Source organism: Lepus europaeus, chromosome 23 (genome assembly GCF_033115175.1).
Source record: "Lepus europaeus isolate LE1 chromosome 23, mLepTim1.pri, whole genome shotgun sequence".
In the NCBI taxonomy this organism is placed as follows: domain Eukaryota; kingdom Metazoa; phylum Chordata; class Mammalia; order Lagomorpha; family Leporidae; genus Lepus; species Lepus europaeus.
Window position 1 is genome coordinate 8,690,030 of NC_084849.1, and position 23,759 is coordinate 8,713,788.

The following is a 23,759-nucleotide window of genomic DNA, read 5'->3' on the forward strand; positions in this document are numbered from 1 at the left end:
GTTCACTTTCTAAGAGTTGTGGCGCCTGGGTCCCCCTACACCAAGCCTCTAAGTTGAGAAGACTTTCCCTGGCTTCCGCCGGTCTGGTTCAGCCCATTTCCATTAGCTGGAGAAGTGGGAGGAAGCCGTCATCTGGCTCCTCGCCGTATTACTGAAACGTTTTCCTCCTGCCTCTGAATCCGGGCCAGGGACACTGAGATGCTGACACAGACTCCCAACCAAAAGTCGAGTAGACACACAAATTTCACACAGGACAAAATAATTCCAAAGTTTGGTAATTTTAATGCAATGTCATTGTTCAAGGTCATAGGGGTGTATTAACTGGTTCACTTCTTGAAGAGAACACTAACGGCTTCTATCTTATGTTACTGTGTCAAATTTAAACATGACTCTTTGGCCCTTCTTAAAAAACACTTTCTTTACACATTTTGTTAAGATTTTTCTTTTTTTCTGGAACATTCTGAAACCTTCAACTAATCTGGAAACCTTTGCTGATCTGCGCACTGCTCTGGGCACGGCCTTTGGGAGCTCTATCCCACCTGTGCCAAAAGGCTCCGTTTCCCAGCTGGTGGTGGGGCTGCTTGATGGGAGCAATCAGAGAAATGAGCGTGTGCTTTGTAAACGGCTTCTAATTCTCTTCCTTAGCGTGCTGCAATTCCTCAAGGTCACACGTGCAAGACACGCCCTCGGCCAAAGCAGCAGGGTTCTAACTAGTGTAAAAATAGATTTAAATAAAATAGAATCTCTATAGGCAGGAGAGTTAGGGTCTGCTTTACATCCCCTCTCCTGCTCTAGGACAGCTGTGATCAAGCCCCAGGAGGACTTGCGGATTGGTGTGCCCTAGCGAAGGTTAGGAACATCCGAGTACATTCATTCTGCAAAGTTACAGGGAACATTTTTGGGGAAATGCTGCAGCAAGTCCCATAGAGATGGATGGCACTGGGGATCCAGCTGGTGCATTAACAAGTAACATGTAAGACACACAGGACATCAAAGGGGACGAGGCCTGCTCACAGGCTAAACACTTCTGAAATGCGGTCACTGGAAACCTTTGGCTAATTATAAAGCAGAAAACAAAACCCATCATTTAATGGTTCATCTTGTTAACCTATCCAGCCACCTCACCTAGAAGCTAACTTCCAACAAGGGCCTGGACTGATTGGCTCCATTTCTGTAAGTTACGGATTGCTGGATGATTATGGCTCTGGAGAAAGGACCCAGCCTCTGCTGGCCCAGAGAAGCAGCGCATGACTGCTGTGCAGGGGGCTCTGCGGAAATCCCCATGGTAGGATTCAGAATCAGCCTTTGGCTCTACCGTGAAAGCATAAATGCAATCTGCCCAAGCTCCCTCTAGCTGCAACCTGAACCTGCAGCCTAATCTTCTGTAAACATTCAGAAAACACTGATCCCAGCAAAATGCATAATTAGCTCGTCAGAGGCCTCCTCCATTTCCACAGAGATGGTAAATCTCCCTGCTTCTTGTTGCTAGATGCTAGGAAATCCACTCAGATCTGAGTGTTGGAGCAGCCATGAAGCCTCCTTTCTTATCTGAGGTTCATAATGATGTGTGGGGTCACCAGAAGTAAACAAAGTGCAACTGCCACCATTTTTTCTGACACGGGGTCTACTCAGTCGGCCCCCAGTGATTTGTGCTTTCTGGCTAGCCTGAGAGCAAGAAGGATGGCTGCTGGCCACAGGCCAGTGCGAGCTTTACAACCCCAGTCTCTTTTCATCCAACATTCAAACAATTCTTTAACTCCCCAGAGGGAGGAAGGGAGGGAGGGATGACAATGACAGGAGACTAAGGGCAGGGAATTTTCCTAACTTCTCCGTAGCCAATGGGAACCACCTTCAAAACAGCTGTGGCCACCTCAGGGAGGTGTGGTGCTTTAGTGCTAGGTAACAATACCTTTGAGGTTACAAAAAAAAAAAAAAAGAAAAAACCTTTAATGTCTTAAACCTACCCCAGAACTGCAGAACTGCATGTCAAGAATACCAACTCAATAAATACAAGAGAAAAATGAACAGCAGAGTTGGGACATCTACCAAGCAGGAAGGCAAAGTGGTCATCAGAACGTCTGAGGTTAGTGAACTATTCAACTTTCCATCAGCTCTCCCAGTCGGCACCCTCTACATTCAATACACCGCACGCTAGCAAATGAAAAAGCCGAACAACTGTGGCGAGATCCTCACTTGCACTTATTAGGGCCCACCCGCACAGGGAGCTGAGGGTCCCGGCACACCCCAGTCTCAGGAGGTCTGTCTCTCGGAGGGTCACTTGCCTCTCTTGCTACGGCCCTTCCTGGAGGGCAGCTTCCCAGGGCCCCCTGAGGAGGAGGGGCTGGAGGCAGCAGCCACGGGGATGTTGATCTGTCCCTCCTGGATTTCCTGGCGTGCCTCAACAGGCAGGTGGTTGATCTTCTGCTGCGCCTCCAGGTAGAACATGACATCGCGCAGCTGCTCCTGGATCTCTGTTATCTGCAAATCTTTTTGGTCACAGGTCTCCTTCAACACCCTCTCCTCCTCCTTCAGCTTGTTCTGCAGGAGGACCTGGTTGGCTCGCAAACATTTGTTCATTTCCTGCTCCTCTTTAAGTTCAGTTGTGAGTTTGGCCACTTTTGTGTTTAGCTGAGTGCACCTTTTGCAAAACAAAGGAAGACAAAGCACATTTTCATTTGCTGACACAGTCCTCTTTCTGCTCTGGGATTGCACAGAGGAGCCACGGCCTCCGAATCCATGGAGAACAGACCCCTCCCTCCTGTGTTGTTTGCCGACCTAGCAGTCAGCTGCACAAAGCAAGAATTTTGCTCCAGTTAACCCAAGTGTTCCTTCAAGATACTTTTGTTTTAAGCATCAGAAGTTTTCCAATAGCAGAAACTATTCTGTGACTCATGGCAAAACTTCTGCTTCTCTGAGGTCAGTGGTTAAATAGGTGCCTTCGAGATAACTGTGATAAGGAAGTTATGAGGATAAGTGACATTCTTGAAGAGTCAAGTGCTCTGACCTCACTGCATTTGCTGGAGAAGGAAAAAAACGTGCTTATTCTAACCAAAGGGTTTTCAAGATTTGGGAGTGTCCCGTTCTTGCTGCCCAATCTTACTCATAAGGGAGGAATTACAAATTAAAACACCATCTGAGATACCATTTTTAAGTATCAGAATGCCAAGGAGCTTAGAATTGGGAAAAGAGGCACTCCTACACACTGGCACTGCAGCATCAGCTGGATAGACTTTGGAAGTCAACCTGGCAATGGCTGCAGGAGGAGAACATTCACAGGTCCTTTGACACAGGTATTCTATATAATAAAAATATTCAGGACTATGCAAAAAGACACATGGAGAAGATGCTCAGCACAGCACTGTCTGTAACAGTGTAAGACTCGAGCTCACTTGAGTGTCTATCATCAGGGAGCTGATTCACACTGGATGGGCACTGGCAGAGTGGTTAAGATGCTGCCTGGGACATCCACACCCCATATCAAAAGTGTGCCGGGGTGTGTCCTGGCTCAAGTTCCACTCCAGCTTTCTGTTTCCAATCTGTACCCTAGGAGGCAGCAGATGATGGACCAAGTACTTGGATTTCTGCCCCAATGGAAGACCTGGATGGAGTTCCAGGCTCCTGGCTTTTGCAGGTCCAGCCCGTTATTGTAGGCATTTGGGAAGTAAGCCAGCAGATGGAAACTCTGTCTCTGTCTCGCTGCCCTTTAAATAAGTAAATTAAAGGGAAAATTACTATGGTAATTCATATATTGGAGTACCAAGCAACTGATACAAAGAACATGAGTCTGAATGTGTAGTATGAAAAAAAAGGGGCCAGCACTGAGGCGAGGCCTGCAGTGCCTGCAGTGCCGGCATCCTGGGTGGGCACCAGTTTGAGTCCCGGCTGCTCCACTTCCGATCCAGCTCTCTGCTATGGCCTGGGAAAGCAGTAGAAGATGGCCCAAGTCCTTGGGCCCCTGCACCCACATGGGAGACCTGGAAGAAGCTCCTGGCTTCAGATTACCATAGCTCGGGCCGCTGCAGCTAGCTGAGGAGTGAACCAGCGAATGGAAGACTCTCTCTCTCTCTGCCTCTCCTTCTCTGTGTAACTCTTTCAAATAAATAAATAAAAAGATTTTGTGAGACATGTGGGCAGAGCTAAAGGTTTAGAAGAATATTCACTGGTACCATCGATGATGGTTGCCTCTAGGGCTGGCATTGTGGCACAGTGGGTAAAGCCGCCACCTGTGACCCACTATCCTGTATCAGAGCACTGGTTTGAGTTCTAGCTGCTCTGCTGCTGATCCAGTTCCCTGATAACGAGCCTGGGAAAGCAGCGGAAGATGGCTCAACTAGTTGGGCCCCTGACACTCATGTGGGAGACCCATGGAAGTTGGATCAGAAACAGAGGAGCTAAGACTCACACCAGGCACTCTGATAAGGGATGCAGGCGTCCTAACTGCTGTGCCAAACAGCAGCCCTGCATACTACCTTTGCAGCCTTTCTATAAGTCTAAATTTATTCCCAAATGTTTCCAAAAAGTTTTTCCTTAAAGACCAATTACTCCCCCTCAAAAGACCAATTACTTGCTTTCAATATATATTTTTAAGTATAAGTGAGACAGTAATTGCACATTTATGGTGTACAGTTAGGTTTCTTTTTTTTTATCCATTTGTATGAAGGTAAAAAATACATTTTTTTTTTAGTCTAACAACCCACAGGGGTTGGTATTGTGGTACTACAGGTTAAGCTGCTGCCTGGGACCCTCACATCCCATGAGCACTGGTTCTGGTTCCAGTCCCAGCCACTCCAATCCACTTCTGAACCAGCTCCTGCTAATATGGGAAGCAGCTGATGATGGCTCCACTGAGTAGCTTTTACCCATGTGGGAGACCCAGATGGAGTTCCTGGTTCCTGGCTTTGGTGTGGCTCAGCCCTGGCTGCTGTGGGCATTTGGGAGTGAACCAGTGTACAGAAGATATCTCTGTCACTTGCTTTTCAAACAAATTAATCTTTTAAAAATACCTTAAACCGGAAGGATCATTTCAATCAAAAGCAACTTTCTTCCCTAAACAGCAGCAATGGGGGATGTTCCTGCTGTGCGGTTTGTGAATGTTTTGCCCCATATCCGCTCTCGCCAACCTTCCATTCCTGCCCAGGACAGAGCCGCGCACGGCTTCGGCTCAGGTGGACTCTGGTCCCTCACTGCCAGTTCTCAGCTCCGCGGCTCCGAGAAGCTGCAGGCTCCTGACGGAAGGACTCTGCTTGCTGAAGGTAAAACTAGAAGACACAGGGCAGGCGCCGCGGCTCAATAGGCTAATCCTCCGCCTAGCGGCACCTGCACACCAGGTTCTAGTCCCGGTCGGGGTGCCGGATTCTGTCCCGGTTGCTCCTCTTCCAGGCCAGTTCTCTGCTATGGCCCGGGAGTGCAGTGGAGGATGGCCCAAGTGCTTGGGCCCTGCACCTGTAAGGGAGACCAGGAGAAGCACCTGGCTCCTGCCTTTGGATCAGCGCGGTGCGCCGGCTGCAGCGCACCAGCTACGGCGGCCATTGGGAGGGTGAACCAACGGCAAAAGGAAGACCTTTCTCTCTCTCTCTCGCTCTCACTGTCCACTCTGCCTATCAAAAATTAAAAAAACAAAAACAAAAACTAGAAGACACTGTAACGGCCCCAGCACACAGACACTAGGGGGGAACGCTGCATCCCCCCTCGGGCAAGGTTGCTGCACTTCTACAAGCAGTCACAGTACGTCTGCTCGCCATTTAGGGACACCCAGGAAAACCTGGTGATGAACACACTTGAAAGACAGGTGTTCCCAAAGGGATGCAGGCGATACGTGTTTACAGAGTCCATCATGGTAAACGGTTCAGTCAAGGACACCCCGGCTGTACCTACTTGCGTTCCACAGACTGCTTCTCCTTCAGGAGATCACTCAGCCTCTGTTCCAGGTTATCGCATTTCTCGATCGTTTCTTTAAACTTGGCCTTCATGTTGTTAATCTGAAAGGACAGAAATCATACTCATTTGTGAAGCAAAACTGTATGCTCTCTGGGGGTAGTCATAACTCCCCCTCCCCAATTATCTGGATAAAATTTTTACAAACCAAATTTGGAAGTCCACAATGATGAATTTCAACCGATCCCTTCTTCTGCCCTATGTGAACAAGTTATGAGGCCCCAAAACAAGAATTTCTCCAGAAAAACCCAGAATCAGGGCAGTTTCCCCTTGTCCACGCCCTACCACTGGGGGTGCTACTGGCCACAGGACGGGTCAGAACGAGGACAGTGGCAGGACAAAGGGTTGCGTCATTCACTAACTTACGGATAAACAACATTTGTTACCAGAAAACAAAGCATTCTTTCAAGCAGCTGAAGCTTCCTGCATGGGGCTGCCCTCGCCTCCACCACAGCCCTACCTAAGAGTAAACTTGGGGTTCAGTGTTTCCTTTCCCTGCCCTTGGCCTTAGGAACGTGATCAATCCTGAAGACTCCTCAAGGGTGGAGAGAATCACCAGCGGAGCCCAAGGGTCTGCAGGAAGCACTTCAGGCAGTCATGCCGGATATCCTGCAGAAAAAGCCTTGAGCGAGGCGACAGTGGAGCTGCCGCTCCCCTCGCTGAGTCCATAACTTGACCCTGAGTGGCAGCGACAGCGCTCTGCCTCTGCTCAGTGTTCCCCGAGGCCGACTTTCCCTGGGCGCCACGGTCAAGCCCCGTGAAGGACTAGCGAGTCAAGTGACTTCAAGCGCCTCTGGAAAGACACTCAACGTTTGGAAGGTTCTCGTAGGAATCTTACCAATCATTTTTCACTAAAGATCATTTTTTTTTTTTTTTTATTTTTGACAGGCAGAGTGGACAGTGAGAGAGAGAGAGAGAGACAGAGAGAAAGGTCCTCCTTTTGCCGTTGGTTCACCCTCTAATGGCCGCCGCGGTAGCGCGCTGCGGCCGGCGCACCGCGCTGTTCCGATGGCAGGAGCCAGGTGCTTATCCTGGTCTCCCATGGGGTGCAGAGCCCAAACACTTGGGCCATCCTCCACTGCACTCCCTGGCCACAGCAGAGAGCTGGCCTGGAAGAGGGGCAACCGGGACAGGATCGGTGCCCCGACCGGGACTAGAACCCGGTGTGCCGGCGCCGCAAGGCGGAGGATTAGCCTGTTGAGCCACGGCGCCGGCCAAGATCATTTTTAAACTGGAGTTAAGGGACCAGCACTGTGGTGTAGTGGGTAAAGCTGCCACCTGTGACACTGGCATCCAATATGGGCACGGGATTGTATTCTGGCTGCTCTACGTCTGAACTAGCTCTCTGCTAATGGCCTGGGAAAAGCAGCGGAAGATGGCCCAAGTGCTTGGGCCCCTGCCACCCATGTGGGAGACCTGGACAGAGTTCCAGGCTCCTGGCTTCAGCCTGGCTCAGCCCTGACCATTACAGCTGCTTGGGGAGCGAACAGGCAGATGGAAGAACCCCCTCCCGTGCCAGCCCCCTCTGTAGCTCTGACTTTCCAATAAATAAATAAATCTAAATAACAAAAAAGGAGTTAAGAATCGATTTTTTTCCATTTATGGACATACTTGAGAGCTGGGGCCCATGGGCCCAGCATAAAGCAAGCGCTGGGGCCCCGCCCGCTCAGCGGCAGGGCAGTCACGACCACCACAGAGGTGGCCCCAGGCTCAGCTCTGCAGCCCCCAGCTGAAGGCTCCGGTGTTGGTAGGGACTCACAACGTCACTAATATTCATGTGGCAATTGTAAGAGTGTTTATCTACTATTAAGGGAATTACCGAATTAGATAGTGTTCCACACCAGAAAATGATTTCTAGGGCCTAATTACACACAAATCCTCAGGGGCCCCTTGGTTTTCAAACTACCTTCTTTGGAATCTTCAGGGTTCCTTGAACTTTCTGGAGAAAAGAGAAAAACCACACAGGTAGAGTTCCAGGCCCTGCAACCGAGTTCCCACCAAGACCACGCTACTTTCCTCTTTTACACGCCAGAGTGGTGAATGGTGGCCTTTGGAAACGTGGGAACTGCGGCCCCTGACCAGCGAAACAGCAGGGTGAGCACTGACGCGCCGGTGTCTCTGCCCAAATTTATTTCCTTCTATTTAAAAGGCTGAACGCCATTTTGTTGCCTCAGAAGTTCACATTCAGCTCCTCACAGCAGCTGTTCCTAAGCTGACAAACCAACTGGCTGACTCAAATTACAAACTCTCATGTATATACTTCTGATTTTTAAAATGGAATTACACGAGGCATTAGAAAACCTGATTGAAGTAACAAACCAACCAACCCTCCTAAGATCCTCCCCCAGTACCCAGAACACTCAGGTCTTGAAATCCAAGGTTTCTTTCCAGAGGCAAACGGTTCTGTAGTTGTTATCGGGCTGAGAAGGGAAGTGTCTAGGATTCCTTTTCCCCTGCACGCCGCCTCCCCCGCCCGCCACAGACTGCCTGGCCACAGACATTTCAGCAGTCACCGAACCAGAAACGTACTTCCTCTGCTGTGTCCTTCTCCATCCGAACTATCTTGTTCTCCCAGTAGATTCGCTGAGATTCCAGCTGACTTGTTAGTAAATATGAATACTGGAAACAGAAAATATCAAAACGTTAAGTCACTGTTGTCAAGTTTCTGAAACCTAATTAAAACCTGACCTTTCACGATCTAGAGAGAATATGTAGCTGTGAGAGTGTCCACACTTAGTTCCAACCTGCTTAACCAGCGCTGGGCTGGGTGACAGACGTGACAACTACACTTTTATCCTCCTGGGGCTTACGTTCCAGCTGGGGGAGTATTCAGTTATAAGAACTGACGCTAGCCAAGCTGACTTTAAGAAGAACTACAGGGGGCTGGTGCTGTGGTGCAGTGGGTTAACACTCTGGCCTGCAGCACCAGCATCCCATATAGGTGCCGGTTCGTGTCCTGACTACACCACTTCTGATCCAGCTCTCTGCTGATGGCCCGGGAAATCAGTGGAAGATGGCCCAAATGCCTGAGCCCCTGTACCCACATGCGAGACCAGAAGAAGCTCCTGGCTCTTGGCTTCGGATTGGCCCAGATCCAGCCATTGTGGCCATTTGGGGAGTGAACTAGCAAGGATGAAGACCTTTCTCTCTGTCTTTCCCTCTCTCTGTAACTCTTCCACTCAAACAGATAAATAAAATCTAAGAAGAAGCAAAACAAAACAAGAACTACAGTGGTCATGCATAACTCAAACCCCCTCATCCATTTACCTGCCTCTAGGGAGTTGTCCTGCCCCTCGCAGCTCACAGCCACCTGCCTATCACTAAGAGCACCTGATCACCACTACGTGCCCGTCACCTGGACTGCATCTCTGCCTCAGTGTCTCCAGCGCTGGCATATGCGGGGGTTACGGAAGTTTGCTGCCTGACTGCATGAATGAATGAAGCCCTGGGTAAGGACAGGGAGGGGACGGACAGTAAATGACAGTAGGAGCTGAGAAGGCTGGAGCTACAAGGGCTCTTGGCAGACAGGAGGAAACTGACAAAGACCAAGATCTGATCTTGGACCACAACAGAGTGAGGATGCTTAGAATCTCTTCAGAGATGAGCTGCAACACTGATGAGGCTGGGGTGCCGAGGACAGAGCAATGGGGTCTGTGCAAGGCGGTGGGGTACTGTGTTGTGCAATGTGGGGAAGGGTAGGCCCAGGCCAACAGGGAGCAAGAGCACATCCCTAGTTTAGGGGTCACTCTAGAACAGCAAAAGTGCAGGGAAGGGATGATCGATCGGAACGTCTGGGCCGTGAGGACGTACGCTCCACAAGGGCGGGGAGTTCGCTTCGTGCCTGCAGGGCGGGGAGTTCGCTTCGAGCCTGCAGCACCAAGGACAGCGGTGGACAGAGTGCAGCCCTCAATAAACGCCTCTTGAATAAACAGAATGCTCACACTCATTCTCAATGTGGAAGAGTTACTCATTCCAAAAACCATATTTTATTAATGGTAACGTCAGCCTTACTTTACGCCACTTTACTGAAAACCTGCAGATGAGCAAGTTTTGCAATGTCTATTTCCTCCCAAGGTTAAAGTATTTAAAACAGGACTATGTTAAACTTCCCCTTCATTTACATAAAATTTATGTATCAGCTTTATAGTACATATGATATACTGCTATGAAGAAAAATCAGATTGTATTAATTCTGCTGTTTCTTCAAGTACGTGAATATCCTCAAATGGCTTTAAGTACACAGGCCTCTAATTTATAAAATACATAGTGTGAGGGGCTGGCATCGTGGCACAGCAACTTAAAGCCACATGCTGCAGCACCAGTATCCCATATGGGTGCAGGTTCAAATCCCAGCTGCTCCACTTCCTAGTCCTTGAGGCCATTTAGGGAGTGAACCAGCAGATGGAAGAGCTCTCTCTGTGTCTTTGCCTTTCTCTGTAACCCTGCCTCTCAAATAAATAAATCTTTAAAAAAAAATACATAGTTTGAGTACACAGCTGAATAGAAAAGCATCCAATTCACAGAATGCCAGCCTCGTCTACGTGAAAGCTCCTGAGGTTGGACAAATGCTACTGGGGCTTCCTTCCTCTGGCCAGGTCTGCTCAGTTTCTAACTGCTACTGTGATGCCAGTGAGAACATTTCTTAACTTCCAGCTTTACTGCAGCTATGGGAGACAGACAATTAATTACCCTGAACTTGAGATACCACATTAAATTAGGAATATCACATTGAAAACATTAAGCACAGCAAAGCTCAGACTTCCAAAGAAAAACAGATGGAATGAAAATATTTTAATAATCCTTCACAGGAATGATAAAACTTTTTGGAAAAAAAAATTTAGATACAGAGTGAATGGCAAAATTAAAAGTCCAAGCAACCTTTCGAGTTGGAACAGATGTCAGTGACAACTGATCAAAGTCTTACCTCTAACTGTAAGGCATCTATTTTCTCTTCCTGGCAAGTATCGCCCTCACACTCATACTGGACTATTTTCCCATCTGTTTTACTTGCAACCAGTCGGTGGACGTAATTATCTAAAGAAAAGAAGTTGTCAATGAAAGCGCGTCTCTTCAGGATGAAAAGGGTCTTCACATGTTTCCACCTCTGGCAAAACTTTCATTTTTATAGACCTAAATGAAGTATCTTATTTCTTTAAAAGTGGGTCAAATCATTTGAAATTTGGAGAGAGAGAGAGAGCAGGCAAGAGTGGAAGTATTAATTCTCTTTATGAAATGAGGCTCAGGCCTAGTACCCTCAGAGGCCCAGGAGAATGTCATTGGGAAGATGACATTCCAGACTGTGAGCGAGAGGAGGTTCCACAGAAACACTGCCAGACAGAAAGAGTCCAACTTAGAAAACGAGAGTGGTGTTCACCTCCAGCGTAGTCCCAGACTCGGTGGTTGGTGAGCTGCATGGCATACGTGTGCTGTGTCTCCTCAAAGTGCTTGTAAGCATGTCGACTGACATACCGTCCACATCCGATGTGGCCACATATCAAACAAATCCAAAGGTTCTGCCAAGAAGGGAAGATCTCCGTTAGATAAATAAAAATACTGGACCTGGCCAACTCCAGGTGGGAAGGGACTGACTGGAGGGGACTGGGCGTTGTCTCCACAGGGGTCTTCAATCAGTAGGAATCTAAAAGCCAGCCATCAAGGTCCATTTTCTGGCTCAATCAATTTCTTCGCTTTGATTTCTTAAGAGCACTATGTAAATACTAAGCAAAAGATTCAGCTCATCAGTAAAAGCCCAAGCCTTTTAAAACAACAGAGTGCAGGGGCCGGCGCCGTGGCTCACTTGGTTAATCCTCCGCCTATGGTACCAGCATCCCATATGGGCGCCGGGTTCTAGTCCCGGTTGCTCCTCTTCCAGTTCCGCTCTCTGTTGTGGCCCGGGAAGGCAGTGGAGGATGGCCCAAGTGCTTGGGCTCCTGCACCTGCATGGGAGACCAGGAAGAAGCACCTGGCTCCTGGCTTTGGATCAGTGCAGCGCCAGCCATAGCGGCCATTTGAGGGGGTGAACCAATGGAAGGAAGACCTTTCTTTCTGTCTTTCTCTTTCACTGTCTATAACTCTGTTAAATAAATTTGAAAATAAATAAATAAATGAGTGCAAAAACTTGAAAAATTTTGCTTAGGAGTCACATAATTTTTGTATTCATGTCTTGCCTGACCCTAGACACAAAGAGAAAAAAAATCAGTCTTAAAATGAATTTTTTAAAAAATTTAAACCACAATGAGAAGAAAATCCCAGACAATTAAAGCTGTGCTCATCATTCTTTTCTACCACCCATTACTTACTTCTTGAACACCACACTCAAAACACTTGTTTTCTTCTACTGGCTCTGGCGTCTGACAGTACCGGCACACGGGACACCTGGCCAGGACACCAAGAGACAATGGCACCCATTAAATATAAAAGATTCCAGTTATGAAATCTGAAAGTCATAAAAATTATCACTATGCTATTTTTATCATAAATAAGTATATATCATTTAAAAGACAAATGTTTTTCACTTTTTAAAAAAGATTTATTTATTTGAAAGGCAGAGTTAGAAAGTGGGGGGAGAGGTAGAGAGACACAATGAGAGATCGTCGACCTGCTGGTTCACTCCCTAAATAGCCACAACTGCCAGGGCTGGGCCAGGCTGAAGCCAGGAGCTTCATCAGGGTCTCCCAGATGGCTGCAGGGGTCCAAGCACTTGGGCCATCCTTGCTGTGTTCCCAGGAGCATTAGCAGAGAGCTGGATGAGATGTGGAGCAGCCAGGACTCGCACCCGCACTCATGGAACGCTGGCACAGCAGTCCACAGCTTAACCTGCTGTGTCATAGTGCTGGCCTGACCTATCTTAAACAAAAAGAAAGCATACAAAATCTTGATAAGGGGAAAAATGTTGATCTGCCTCATACCCTTTCCCATTCTTCTGTCTAAATCTCAGATTGCAAAGCTCAATTATTTATGGGTGGGGCCGGCGCTGTGGCTTAAGGGGGTAGAGGCACCATCTGCAGTGCCGGCATCCCAGGTGGGCACTGGTTCAAGTCCCGGCTGCTCCACTTCCAGTCCAGCTCTCTGCTATGACCTGGGAAAGCAATAGAGGATGGCCCAAGTGCTTTGGCCCCTACACCCATGTGGGAGACCCGGAAGAAGCTCCTGGTTTTGGATCAGCACAGCTCCGCCCATTGTGGCCAGCTAGAGAGTGAGCCAGCAGATGGAAGAACTCTCTCTCTCTGTCTCTCTCTCTGCTTCTCTGTGTAACTCTGACTTTCAAGTAAATAAAAAAAATCTTTAAAAAAATACTTATGGGTAAGAATGAAGACTTGAGGGCCCAGAGTTGTGGTGTAGTGGGTAAAGCCACCACATGTGATGCCAGCATCCCAACAGCTGGCTCTCAAATCTACAGTACATTTTACTAAATGAAAAATAATGGAGAGGCTGGCGCTGTGGCTTAAAAGGCTAATCTTCCGCCTTGTGGCGCCGGCACACTGGGTTCTAGTCCTGGTTGGGGCGCCAGATTCTATCCCATTTGCCCCTCTTCCAGTCCAGCTCTCTGCTGTGGCCAGGGAGTGCAGTGGAGGATGGCCCAAGTGCTTGGGCCCTGCACCCCATGGGAGACCAGGAGAAGCACCTGGCTCCTGGCTTCAGATCAGCGAGATGCGCCGGCCACAGCGGCCATTGGAGGGTGAACCAGCGGCAAAAAAGGAAGACCTTTCTGTCTCTCTCTCTCTCACTATCCACTCTGTCAAAAAAAAAAAAAAAAAAGGAGGATATTGATGTACTTTCTGAAATGCACAAGACATCTCACCACACTATATATATCATGTCAAAGATACCAGTGCTCCATTGAGTATTCAAGTTTCAATGTATAAAAGAGCCAATAAAAAGGCCGGTGCCGTGGCTCAACAGGCTAATCCTCCGCCTTGCGACACCGGCATACCGGGTTCTAGTCCCAGTCGGGGCGCCGGATTCTGTCCCGGTTGCCCCTCTTCCAGGCCAGCTCTCTGCTATGGCCCGGGAAGGCAGTGGAGGATGGCCCAAGTGCTTGGGCCCTGCACCTCACGGGAGTCCAGGAGATGCACCTGGCTCCTGCCTTCAGATCAGCGAGGTGTACCAGCAGTAGTGCACCAGCCACGGCGGCCATTGGAGGGTGAACCAACGGCAAAGGAAGACCTTTCTCTCTGTCTCTCTCACTGTCCACTCTGCCTGTCAAAAAATTTTAAAAAATAAAATTAAAAAAAAAATTTTAAAAAAAGAGCCAATAAAAACCACCTGAAAAAAAAATATCCACTAACCCTTTGCTTATACTCAAGAGAAAGTAATGGTAAGTGCTTGTCAGGAATATATATTCATAAATACATATACACACATATATAGAGATTAATTTATTTATTTATAAAGGTTTATTTATTTGAAAGGCAGAGTTAGGGAGAGGGAGAGAGAGATTTGCATCCACTGGTTCACTCCTCAAATGGCCACAACAGTCAGGGCTGGGCCAGGCCAAAGCCAGGAGCTTCTTCAAGGTCTCCCACTTGGGTGCAGGAGCCCAAGCACTTGGGCCATCCTCTACTGCATTCCCAGGTGTGTTAGTAGGGAGCTGGATCACAAGTGGAGCAGCCAGGACTTGAACTGGTACTCATATGGGATGCCAGCTTCATAGGTGACAGCTTAACCTGCTATACCTATACCATAATGCTGACCCCTGGAATAAATTTTTTTTTAAGATTTATTTATTTATTTGAAAGGCAAAGTTACAGAGCAGGAAAGAGGGAGAGACAGACAGACAGAGAGAGAGAGAGAGAGAGAAGAGAGAGAGAGAGAGAGATCTGCCATGCACTGGTTCACTCCCCACAGTGGCCACAATGGCCAGAGCTAAGCCGATCTGAAGCTTAGCCTCAGGAGCTTCTTCCAGGTCTCTCATGCAGGTGCAGGGACCCAAGCACTTTGGTCATCTTCAGCTCCTTTCCCAGGCACATTATCAGGGAGCTGGACTGGAAGTGGAGCAGCCAGGATTCGAACCAGTGCCCACATATGCGTTGACAACACTGCAGTCGGTGGCTTAACTGCTGTACCACAGCACCAGCCCCAGGAATAAATTTTTGAAAAGATTTATCTACTTATCTGAAAGACAGAGTTACAGAGAGAAGAGAGGGAAAGAAGGAGGGAGGAAGGAAGGGAGGGAAAAGGAGGGAGGAGGAGGTGGAGAGAGTGGGAGAGAGGGAGGGAGGGAAAAAAAAAAGAGAGAGTGAGAGAGAGAGAGAGAGAGAGAGAGAATATTGATCTTCCAGCTGCTGCTTCACTCCCCAGATGGCCACTACAACTTGGCCCAGCCAAGCTGAAGCCAGGAGTCTGGAGCTAAATCAGGATCTCCCATGTGGATGGCAGGGGTCCAAGCACTCAGGTCATCCTCCACTGCTTTCCCAGGCACATTAACAGAGAGCTGGGTCAGAAGTGGGGCAGCTGGGACATGAGCCGGCACCCTCAGGCAATAGCAGTGTTGCAGGCAGTGGCTTAACCAGCTACAACACCAGCCCACGTCAGGTATATTTTTGTTGGTTGTGCAAACATGACAGGAAGTGGGTTATAATTGAGCCTGACTGAATTGGCATCAAGAAGAAAGAATGCTCAAAATATAACTAGTATCAATGTGTCACCCCAACCGAGTACAGAAAACTAAGAAAAGGAAACAAGCAGGAAGGACATGAGGTTCCCATCACGGACAAGAAGGCCCTGTCTGTGTTTCCTAAGGGAAAGAGCCAAGTCCGTCTCTGTAACAAAAGAGGAGACAGAGCACAAACTCAAAGAAATAGCAGAAATGGAAGCCAGGGGCCAGCGTTGTGGCACAGCAAGTAAAGATGCCACGGTGATGCCAGCATCCCATATCAGAGTACGCGTGAGTCTCAGCTGCTCTGCTTCCAATCCAGCTCCCTGCCAATGCACCTGGGAAAGCAGAAGACTGCCCGAGTGCTTGGGCCCCTGCCGCCCACATGGGAGAAACATGCAGTTCCTGGCTGCTGGTTTTGGACTGGCTTCACCCGTGGCTGTTGCAACCATTTGGGAAATGAAGCAGCAGTAGCAGATTTTTCTCTCTCTCTCTTCCCTCTCCGTTTCAAATAAATAAATAAATCTTAAAAAGAAAAGAAGAAAGAAATGGCAGCTGGTGAGTAACTAGCAGTTTGGTCAAAGGCAGAAACCATCTTTGTATCATTCTGTCAGTGTGATGGCTGTGGCAGAGGTGAGATAAGAAAACAAATGGGGGCCGGTGCTGTGGCATCTGGGTAAAGCCGCTGCCTGCTTGTGCTGGCATCCCATATGGGTGCCGGTTCGAGTCCCAGCTACTCCACTTCCGATCCAGCTCTCTGCTATGGCCTGGGAAAGCAGTAGAAGATGACCCAAGTCCTTGGGCCCCTGCACCATTGTGGGAGACCCAGAGGAAGCTCCTGGCTTCAGATTGGCGCAGCTCCGGCCATTGCAGCCATCTGGGGAGTGAACCAGCGGATGGAAGACCGACCTCTCTCTCTCTCTGCCTCTTCTTCTCTTGCTGTGCAACTCTGACTTTCAAGTAAATAAATATTTCATTAAAAAAAAAAAAAGACAAATGGAACTTTTAAAAAAAAATTAATTCTGAAATCTAATTTAGATTGTAGATCATGTGCTAGAATGATCTTTCAAAAATGAAAATGTAATAGGGGAGTAATAATAAAGCATAGAGAAAAATAAACTTATTTGCATTAGACAACCAGCACCCTGGGATATATCATCTATTAAAAAAATACTTGACAGAGCCGGCGCCGTGGCTCAACAGGCTAATCCTCCGCCTTGCGGCGCCGGCACACGGGGTTCTAGTCCCGGTCGGGGCGCCGGATTCTGTCCCAGTTGCCCCTCTTCCAGGCCAGCTCTCTGCTATGGCCCGGGAAGGCAGTGGAGGATGGCCCAAGTCCTTGGGCCCTGCACCCCACGGAGACCAGGAGAAGCACCTGGCTCCTGCCTTCGGATCAGCGCGGTGCACCAGCCGCAGCACGCCGGCCACGGCGGCCATTGGAGGGTGAACCAACATCAAAGGAAGACCTTTCTCTCTCTCTCTCACTGTCCACTCTGCTTGTCAAAAATTAAAAAAACAAAAAACAAAACAAACAAAAAAAATTGACAATTAAAGTCTTTCTGTCTTCTCTCCAAACCTAATTCTGAGTTTCTTCGGTGAGCCCTTCCATACTGGCCTTCTCTGACATCTTCCTGGGACAGACCAGGCGCCCCTGCTGTCTCCTAGGGCAGCCCCTCCCTCATAGGACTGACCAGGCGCCCCTGCTGTCTTCTAGGGCAGCCCCTCCCTCATGGGACAGACCAGGCGCCCCTGCTGTCTCCTAGGGCAGCCCCTCCCTCATGGGACTGACCAGGCGCCCCTGCTGTCTTCTAGGGCAGCCCCTCCCTCATGGGACAGACCAGGCGCCCCTGCTGTCTCCTAGGGCAGCCCCTCCCTCATGGGACTGACCAGGCGCCCCTGCTGTCTCCTAGGGCAGCCCCTCCTTCATGGGACTGACCAGGCGCCCCTGCTGTCTCCTAGGGCAGCCCCTCCCTCATGGGACTGACCAGGCGCCCCTGCTGTCTCCTAGGGCAGCCCCTCCTTCATGGGACTGACCAGGCACCCCTGCTGTCTCCTAGGGCAGCCCCTCCCTCATGGGACAGACCAGGCGCCCCTGCTGTCTCCTAGGGCAGCCCCTCCCTCATGGGACTGACCAGGCGCCCCTGCTGTCTCCTAGGGCAGCCCCTCCTTCATGGGACTGACCAGGCACCCCTGCTGTCTCCTAGGGCAGCCCCTCCCTCATGGGACTGACCAGGCGCCCCTGATGTCTTCTAGGGCAGCCCCTCCCTCATGGGACTGACCAGGCGCCCCTGATGTCTCCTAGGGCAGCCCCTCCCTCATGGGACTGACCAGGCGCCCCTGCTGTCTCCTAGGGCAGCCCCTCCTTCATGGGACTGACCAGGCGCCCCTGATGTCTCCTAGGGCAGCCCCTCCCTCATGGGACTGACCAGGCGCCCCTGCTGTCTCCTAGGGCAGCCCCTCCCTCATGGGACAGACCAGGCGCCCCTGCTGTCTTTTAGGGCAGCCCCTCCCTCATGGGACAGACCAGGCGCCCCTGCTGTCTCCTAGGGCAGCCCCTCCCTCATGGGACTGACCAGGCGCCCCTGCTGTCTCCTAGGGCAGCCCCTCCCTCATGGGACTGACCAGGCGCCCCTGCTGTCTCCTAGGGCAGCCCCTCCCTCATGGGATAGACCAGGCGCCCCTGCTGTCTTTTAGGGCAGCCCCTCCCTCATGGGACAGACCAGGCGCCCCTGCTGTCTCCTAGGGCAGCCCCTCCCTCATGGGACAGACCAGGCGCCCCTGCTGTCTTTTAGGGCAGCCCCTCCCTCATGGGACTGACCAGGCGCCCCTGCTGTCTCCTAGGGCAGCCCCTCCCTCATGGGACTGACCAGGCGCCCCTGCTGTCTCCTAGGGCAGCCCCTCCCTCATGGGACTGACCAGGCGCCCCTGCTGTCTCCTAGGGCAGCCCCTCCCTCATGGGACTGACCAGGCGCCCCTGCTGTCTCCTAGGGCAGCCCCTCCCTCATGGGACAGACCAGGCGCCCCTGCTGTCTCCTACGGCAGCCCTCCTACGGCATCAGGGCTGCGGCACTGTCTCTGGCTCCTTCCGTCTCTCTTCTGAATCACACGAACCTATGCACACACACGTGTAAACTGCCTTCAGGCTCACCTTCCTCAGGGAGGGCCTGGATTTGACTGCTCCTCTCAGCACCGACCACTGTAGCACGTGTATTCTGAGGTTCCAAAAACACTCACTAAATCAACTGCATGCCTTTGCGAGTACACACAATGCTTCACCCCTATACAGTGGGTTTCATTTTTGTCCCAGTTCTGACATTCTCTGGCCATGACAGTTTGAGCATGCTAATTCTCACCTCCGGGACTCAGTTCCTCCTCGATAAAGTGAGGAGATAGGATTGGACAAGGTGGTTCCTGAGGAAATTCCTACTTTAAAATGCTATGGTTCCGGCCGGTGCCGCGGCTCACTAGGCTAATCCTCCACCTGCGGCACCAGTACCCCAAGTTCTAGTCCTGGTTGGGGCGCCAGATTCTGTCCCGGTTGCTCCTCTTCCTGTCCAGCTCTCTGCTGTGGCCCGGGAAGGCAGTGGAGGATGGCCCAGGTCCCTGGGCCCTGCACTCGCATGGGAGACCAGGAGGAGGCACCTGGCTTCTGGCTTCAGATTGGCACAGCGCGCCGGCTGCAACGCAATGGCTGCAGCAGCCACTTGGGTGGGTGGACCAATAGAAAAAGGAAGACTTTTCTCTCTAACTCTGCCTGTCAAAAAAAAAAAAAAAAGCTATGGTTCCAGGGCCCAGCATTGTGGCATAGTAGGTAAAGCCACATCCTACCTGGGCGCCGGTTCAAGCCCCGGCTGCTTTGTGTGTTTTTTTTTTTTTTTTTTAAAGATTTTATCTATCTATCTATCTGAAAGGCAAAGTTACAGAGATGCAGAGGCAGAGAGAGAGAGGGGATTTCCATCTACTGGTTCACTCCCCAGATGACCGAAATGGCTAGAGCTACACCGATCTGAAGCCAGGAGCTTCTTCTGGGTCTCCCACATGGGTGTAGGGGCCCAAGGACTTGGGCCATTCTCTACTGCTTTCCCAGGCCACAGCAGAGAGCTGGATTGGAAGTGGAGCAACCGAGACTTGAACCAGCACCCATATGGGATGCCCACACTGCAGGCAGCAGTTTTACCCACTGCGCCACAGCACCTGCCCCTGCTTTACTTCTAATCCAGTTCTCTGCTGAAGGTCTGGCAAAGCAGCAGAGGCTGACCCAAGTGTTTGGGCCGCTGGCACCCACGAGAGACCCAGGTGAAGCTCTTGGCATCAGCCTAGCCCGGCTCTGGCCATTGCGACCATCCACAGAGTGAACCAGCAGATGGAAGATCTCTGTGTACCTCTCTCCCTCTCTCTTTTCCTCCCTCCTTCTTTTCCCCTCTTTCAAATAAACAAACAAATCTTAAAAAAAAAAAAAAAAAAAATGCTGTGGGTCCACGGAGTTTAGCAGTGCAAAAGTAAAAGCGGAGTGGCAGGAGCACAGAAGTGCCTAAAACTGAAATGGCCCGGCAGACGGACACAGCATACACAAACACGTCATGCTTGTCTTTGCTGCCTTGTTCGAGGCAAATGTAAACCTGGACAATTCTCTGAAGAACTCCCAAGTGAAAACCAGAATTGACTGAGGACTCTATGGAATTGGGGCAAAATTCTTGTCCAACTAAGTAAGCTATGGAAAACCAGGGTTTCTTTCTTTTTCACCAATATCTGTTGCACCCCTACTGTGCACTAGGTACCCTACCGGGTGTGGGGACACAGCAGTGTGTAAGCCAGGCCAGGCCCCTGCTCTGTGACAGCCAGCTGGCATTCTCCTGGTTACTGGACCACCTGCGGGTAAACAGACGCCTGTGGACTTCCACCCCTCCTAACCTCCAGACTCTGGCCCTGCACATCTCCTCCCCAATACTGCCTCGTCCCGTTCTTACTGCTCACCCAGCTAACTCCTACTTAACCTTCTGGAACCTCACTTCTCCAGTGGCCCTGGCTGTGTCAGACCCCAGCTGCGCATCGTTCTTTCTTAACACTGATTAAGACTGCGATTTCACATTTACATTGTGTGACTATGTCATTCTCAGCCATTCTGTGTATTGGGGAATTCCTGAGGCCAGCACCTGGTATACCTTTCTAACTCCCACAGTGCAGCCTGCCAAGGGAGCAGCTACTCTTGATCTAGGAAAACCACTTAAAAATGCACCGTTGCCATCTCAGTTCTTTGTCTACAGCAACGTTGCCAACTACTAAGGCCTCCTGCACAGCGGGAATCAGGACACTATAGCTGTGTGCCTCATACTTGGCGGCTGCTATTCCTACCGGACACTGAACCTTCAACAGCCTGAGAAAGCTCAAATGCTGGGGCCCGTGTTGTGGCACAGTAGGTTAAACTGCCACCTGTGAACCCAGCAGAGAATATGGGTGTCAGTTTGTATCCTGACTGCTCCACTTCTGGTCCAGCTCCCTGCTAGAGGACCGGGAAAAGCAGTGGAGGATGGCCCAGGTGTTGAGGCCCCTGCCACAGATGTGGAAGAATTGGGTGAAGCTCCTGGCTTTGGCCTGGCGAAGCACTGGCCATTGCAGCCTTCTGCAGAGTAAACCAGCTGATGGAAGCACTCTTTTTCTAACTCCAACTTTCAAAATAAATAAGTAAATCTTAAAACAAACCAAAAAACCCTGAAATGTTAGGCCACGGAGCCTGGTTGATAAGAATGCAGAAGTGAAGGGCAGACCCCAAGTACAAGTGATGGAGACTTCATATCTAGGTTTCATTTTGGCCTAAGCCTGAGCTACGCTTAGTTCTTCTTCTTCTTCCATTCTCTGGCTCTTGGAAGGCAAAGACAACTCATGCTGCTTTGGGAAATTCGGCGAGGATTCGGGATCAGCTCTCTACAAATGACCTGTTCTAAGAATGCAGCTTCCCACATGAACTGAGACAGAGGGAAGGGAAAACTGGAAGGACCAGCCCGTGGTCTCTTAACTACTGTAGGGCCAGATTTAAAAAGTCAAATACTTGGAGTGATTCATTTTTGGTGGTAGCTATTTTTAAATCTGGGAAAAGCCATCATGGGTGCTGACACGGAGGGGGACAGCGCCGGCACTCACGTTGTGTCGTCCCAGCGCTGCAGACACTGGCTGTGGAAGCTGTGGTTACATAACGTGGTGAGGATGCCATTCACAGACTCGTCCATGCGCTCCAGACACACTGTGCACTTGGGGAGCTCAGTCAGGTCCATCACTGGGAGGCTGGCGCCCTGCAGGGAGACATCTCACGTGAGCCTCACTCTTCATCCATCAGTAATTTGTTTTGTTCTTGACAATTGTTTTCCTGTTGCTTTTTGACTCCTGGCAGGATTTTCTCAACATTATTGCTCTATACAAGTAATTGGTAAGATTTTCCTTCACTCCCAGCACTGTGCTAGGGACCGGGAATACAATGCTGAACAAAGTCGGCAAGGATCCCTGCTCTCCCCGCTGACATTCGATGACGGGAGATGCTGCAAAGCCTTAAGGGTCTTCACAACGCGTACTATGTATAAATTACACAGTTATTTCAAAAATGTTACGAACCAAACTAATCATTTAATTCCACTTTTCCATGAACTCTGAGATACTCTTGGATAAATCTAAAATGTTACCAGACCCCCAGCCCTCACCACAAACGTCTATGATTCTAAGAGAACCCAAAGTACTAAAAGAAGAATAGCAACAGAGCTGAATGAGTTTCCACACAGCAAATTAAAATGTAACACATCAACAACATTGGTTTTACTTATTCATTAATTAAACACAGAGACAAAATTAATCTAAATAAAAGTACAGGAAAGTACAACATTATGAAATAGGAGCCTGCAGTCTAGGGGTCAGGAAAAGTGCCCCTGAGACAGCGACGTCTGACTTGAGCCCTGCAAGCCAGAGACGAGCAGGAACTACCCAGGCGAAGGTGGGGAAGCACACCTAGAGGGACCTGGGGGGAAAACATGGTCTTTCACAGGCCCCAAAGAGCCGACACTGAAAGGAAACCTCTCAAGAAGTTATTCCTTGGGGCTGGCACTGTGGCCTAGCAGGTTAAGCTGCTGCCCTCAGTGCCAGCATTCCATATGGGTATTGGTTCGATTCTCCACTTCTGATCCAGCTCCCTGCTAATGTGCCTGGGAAAGAAAAGGAAAATGGCCCAAGTGCTTGGGCCCCTGCACCCATGTGGGAGACCCAGAAGAGCTCCTGGCTTCAGCCTGGCCCAACTCTAGCTGTTGGCCACCAGTTGGGGAATGAACCAGTAGATGGAAGATCTCTCTCTCTTTCAAATAAAGTAAGGTAAGTAAAAAAATTTTTTAAGATTTATTTTTTATTTGAAAAGCAGAGTTACAGAGAGGCAGAAGCAGAGAAAGAGGTCTTTCATCCACTGGTTCACTCCCCAGATGGCTGCAATGGTCGCAGCTGCATTGATCCGAAGCTAGGAGCTTCTTCCGGGTCTGCCATGTGGGTGCAGGGATGCTGGCAATGTGGGCGGTGGCTTTACCCACAATGCCACAGCACCAGCCCCAATAAATAAATCTTTAAAAAAAAACACTTATTCCTTATTTAGAGGAAAGTACAACACCTAGCACAGGGAAGCCATCTTTAGTACTTATTAAATTTTATTTCCCTCAATTTAGTGACTGAACGAGCATATTAGAACTTTTTTCTTTTTTTAAAAAAAAATATTATTTATTTATTTGAGAGGTAGAGTTAGAGAGAGAGAGAGAGAGAGAGAGTGAGAGACAGACAGAGAGAAAGGTCTTCCTTCCGTTGGTTCACTCCCCAAATGGCTCCAACGGCCAGAGCTGCAACAATCCGAAGCCAGGAGCCAGGTGCTTCTGCTTGGTCTCCCACATGGGTGCAGGGGCCCACGGACTTGAGCCATCTTCCACTGCTTTCCCAGACCTCAGCAGAGAGCTGGAATGGAAGAGGAGCAGCCGGGACTCGAACTGGCATCCATATGGGATGCTGGCGCCACAGGTGGAGGATTAACCTACTGCGCCACAGCACAGGCCCCTAGAACTTATTTCCATCAAGGTGATCTCAAGATAGAAAGATCTTTATGTCTACCTTAAAAGAAATCTTAAAAATATCACAGAACTGAATTTTATAAGATGATTCAAGTAAGCACTTATTGCAGCAGAGATTCCTAAAGAGGCCATGAGATCACAGCAGTCAC

The 23,759-nt window shown here is 49.7% G+C and overlaps 1 protein-coding gene across 2 annotated transcripts in view; it reads right to left on the reverse strand.

Moving 5' to 3' along the window:
• Window positions 1–268: 268 nt before the first annotated feature.
• BRAP (BRCA1 associated protein) overlaps window positions 269–23,759 on the reverse strand; it is a 37,914-nt gene continuing 14,423 nt past the window's right edge. For both annotated transcript variants that reach the window (XM_062182101.1, XM_062182100.1), the window contains exons 6-12: window positions 21,668–21,816; window positions 12,234–12,309; window positions 11,309–11,447; window positions 10,859–10,968; window positions 8,464–8,553; window positions 5,875–5,978; window positions 269–2,638 (exon numbers count right to left, since the gene is read on the reverse strand). In XM_062182101.1, the coding sequence (XP_062038085.1) occupies window positions 2,275–2,638; window positions 5,875–5,978; window positions 8,464–8,553; window positions 10,859–10,968; window positions 11,309–11,447; window positions 12,234–12,309; window positions 21,668–21,816 (1,032 nt within the window). In that variant the 3' untranslated portion in view covers window positions 269–2,274. The remainder of the gene's footprint in view (window positions 2,639–5,874; window positions 5,979–8,463; window positions 8,554–10,858; window positions 10,969–11,308; window positions 11,448–12,233; window positions 12,310–21,667; window positions 21,817–23,759) is intronic.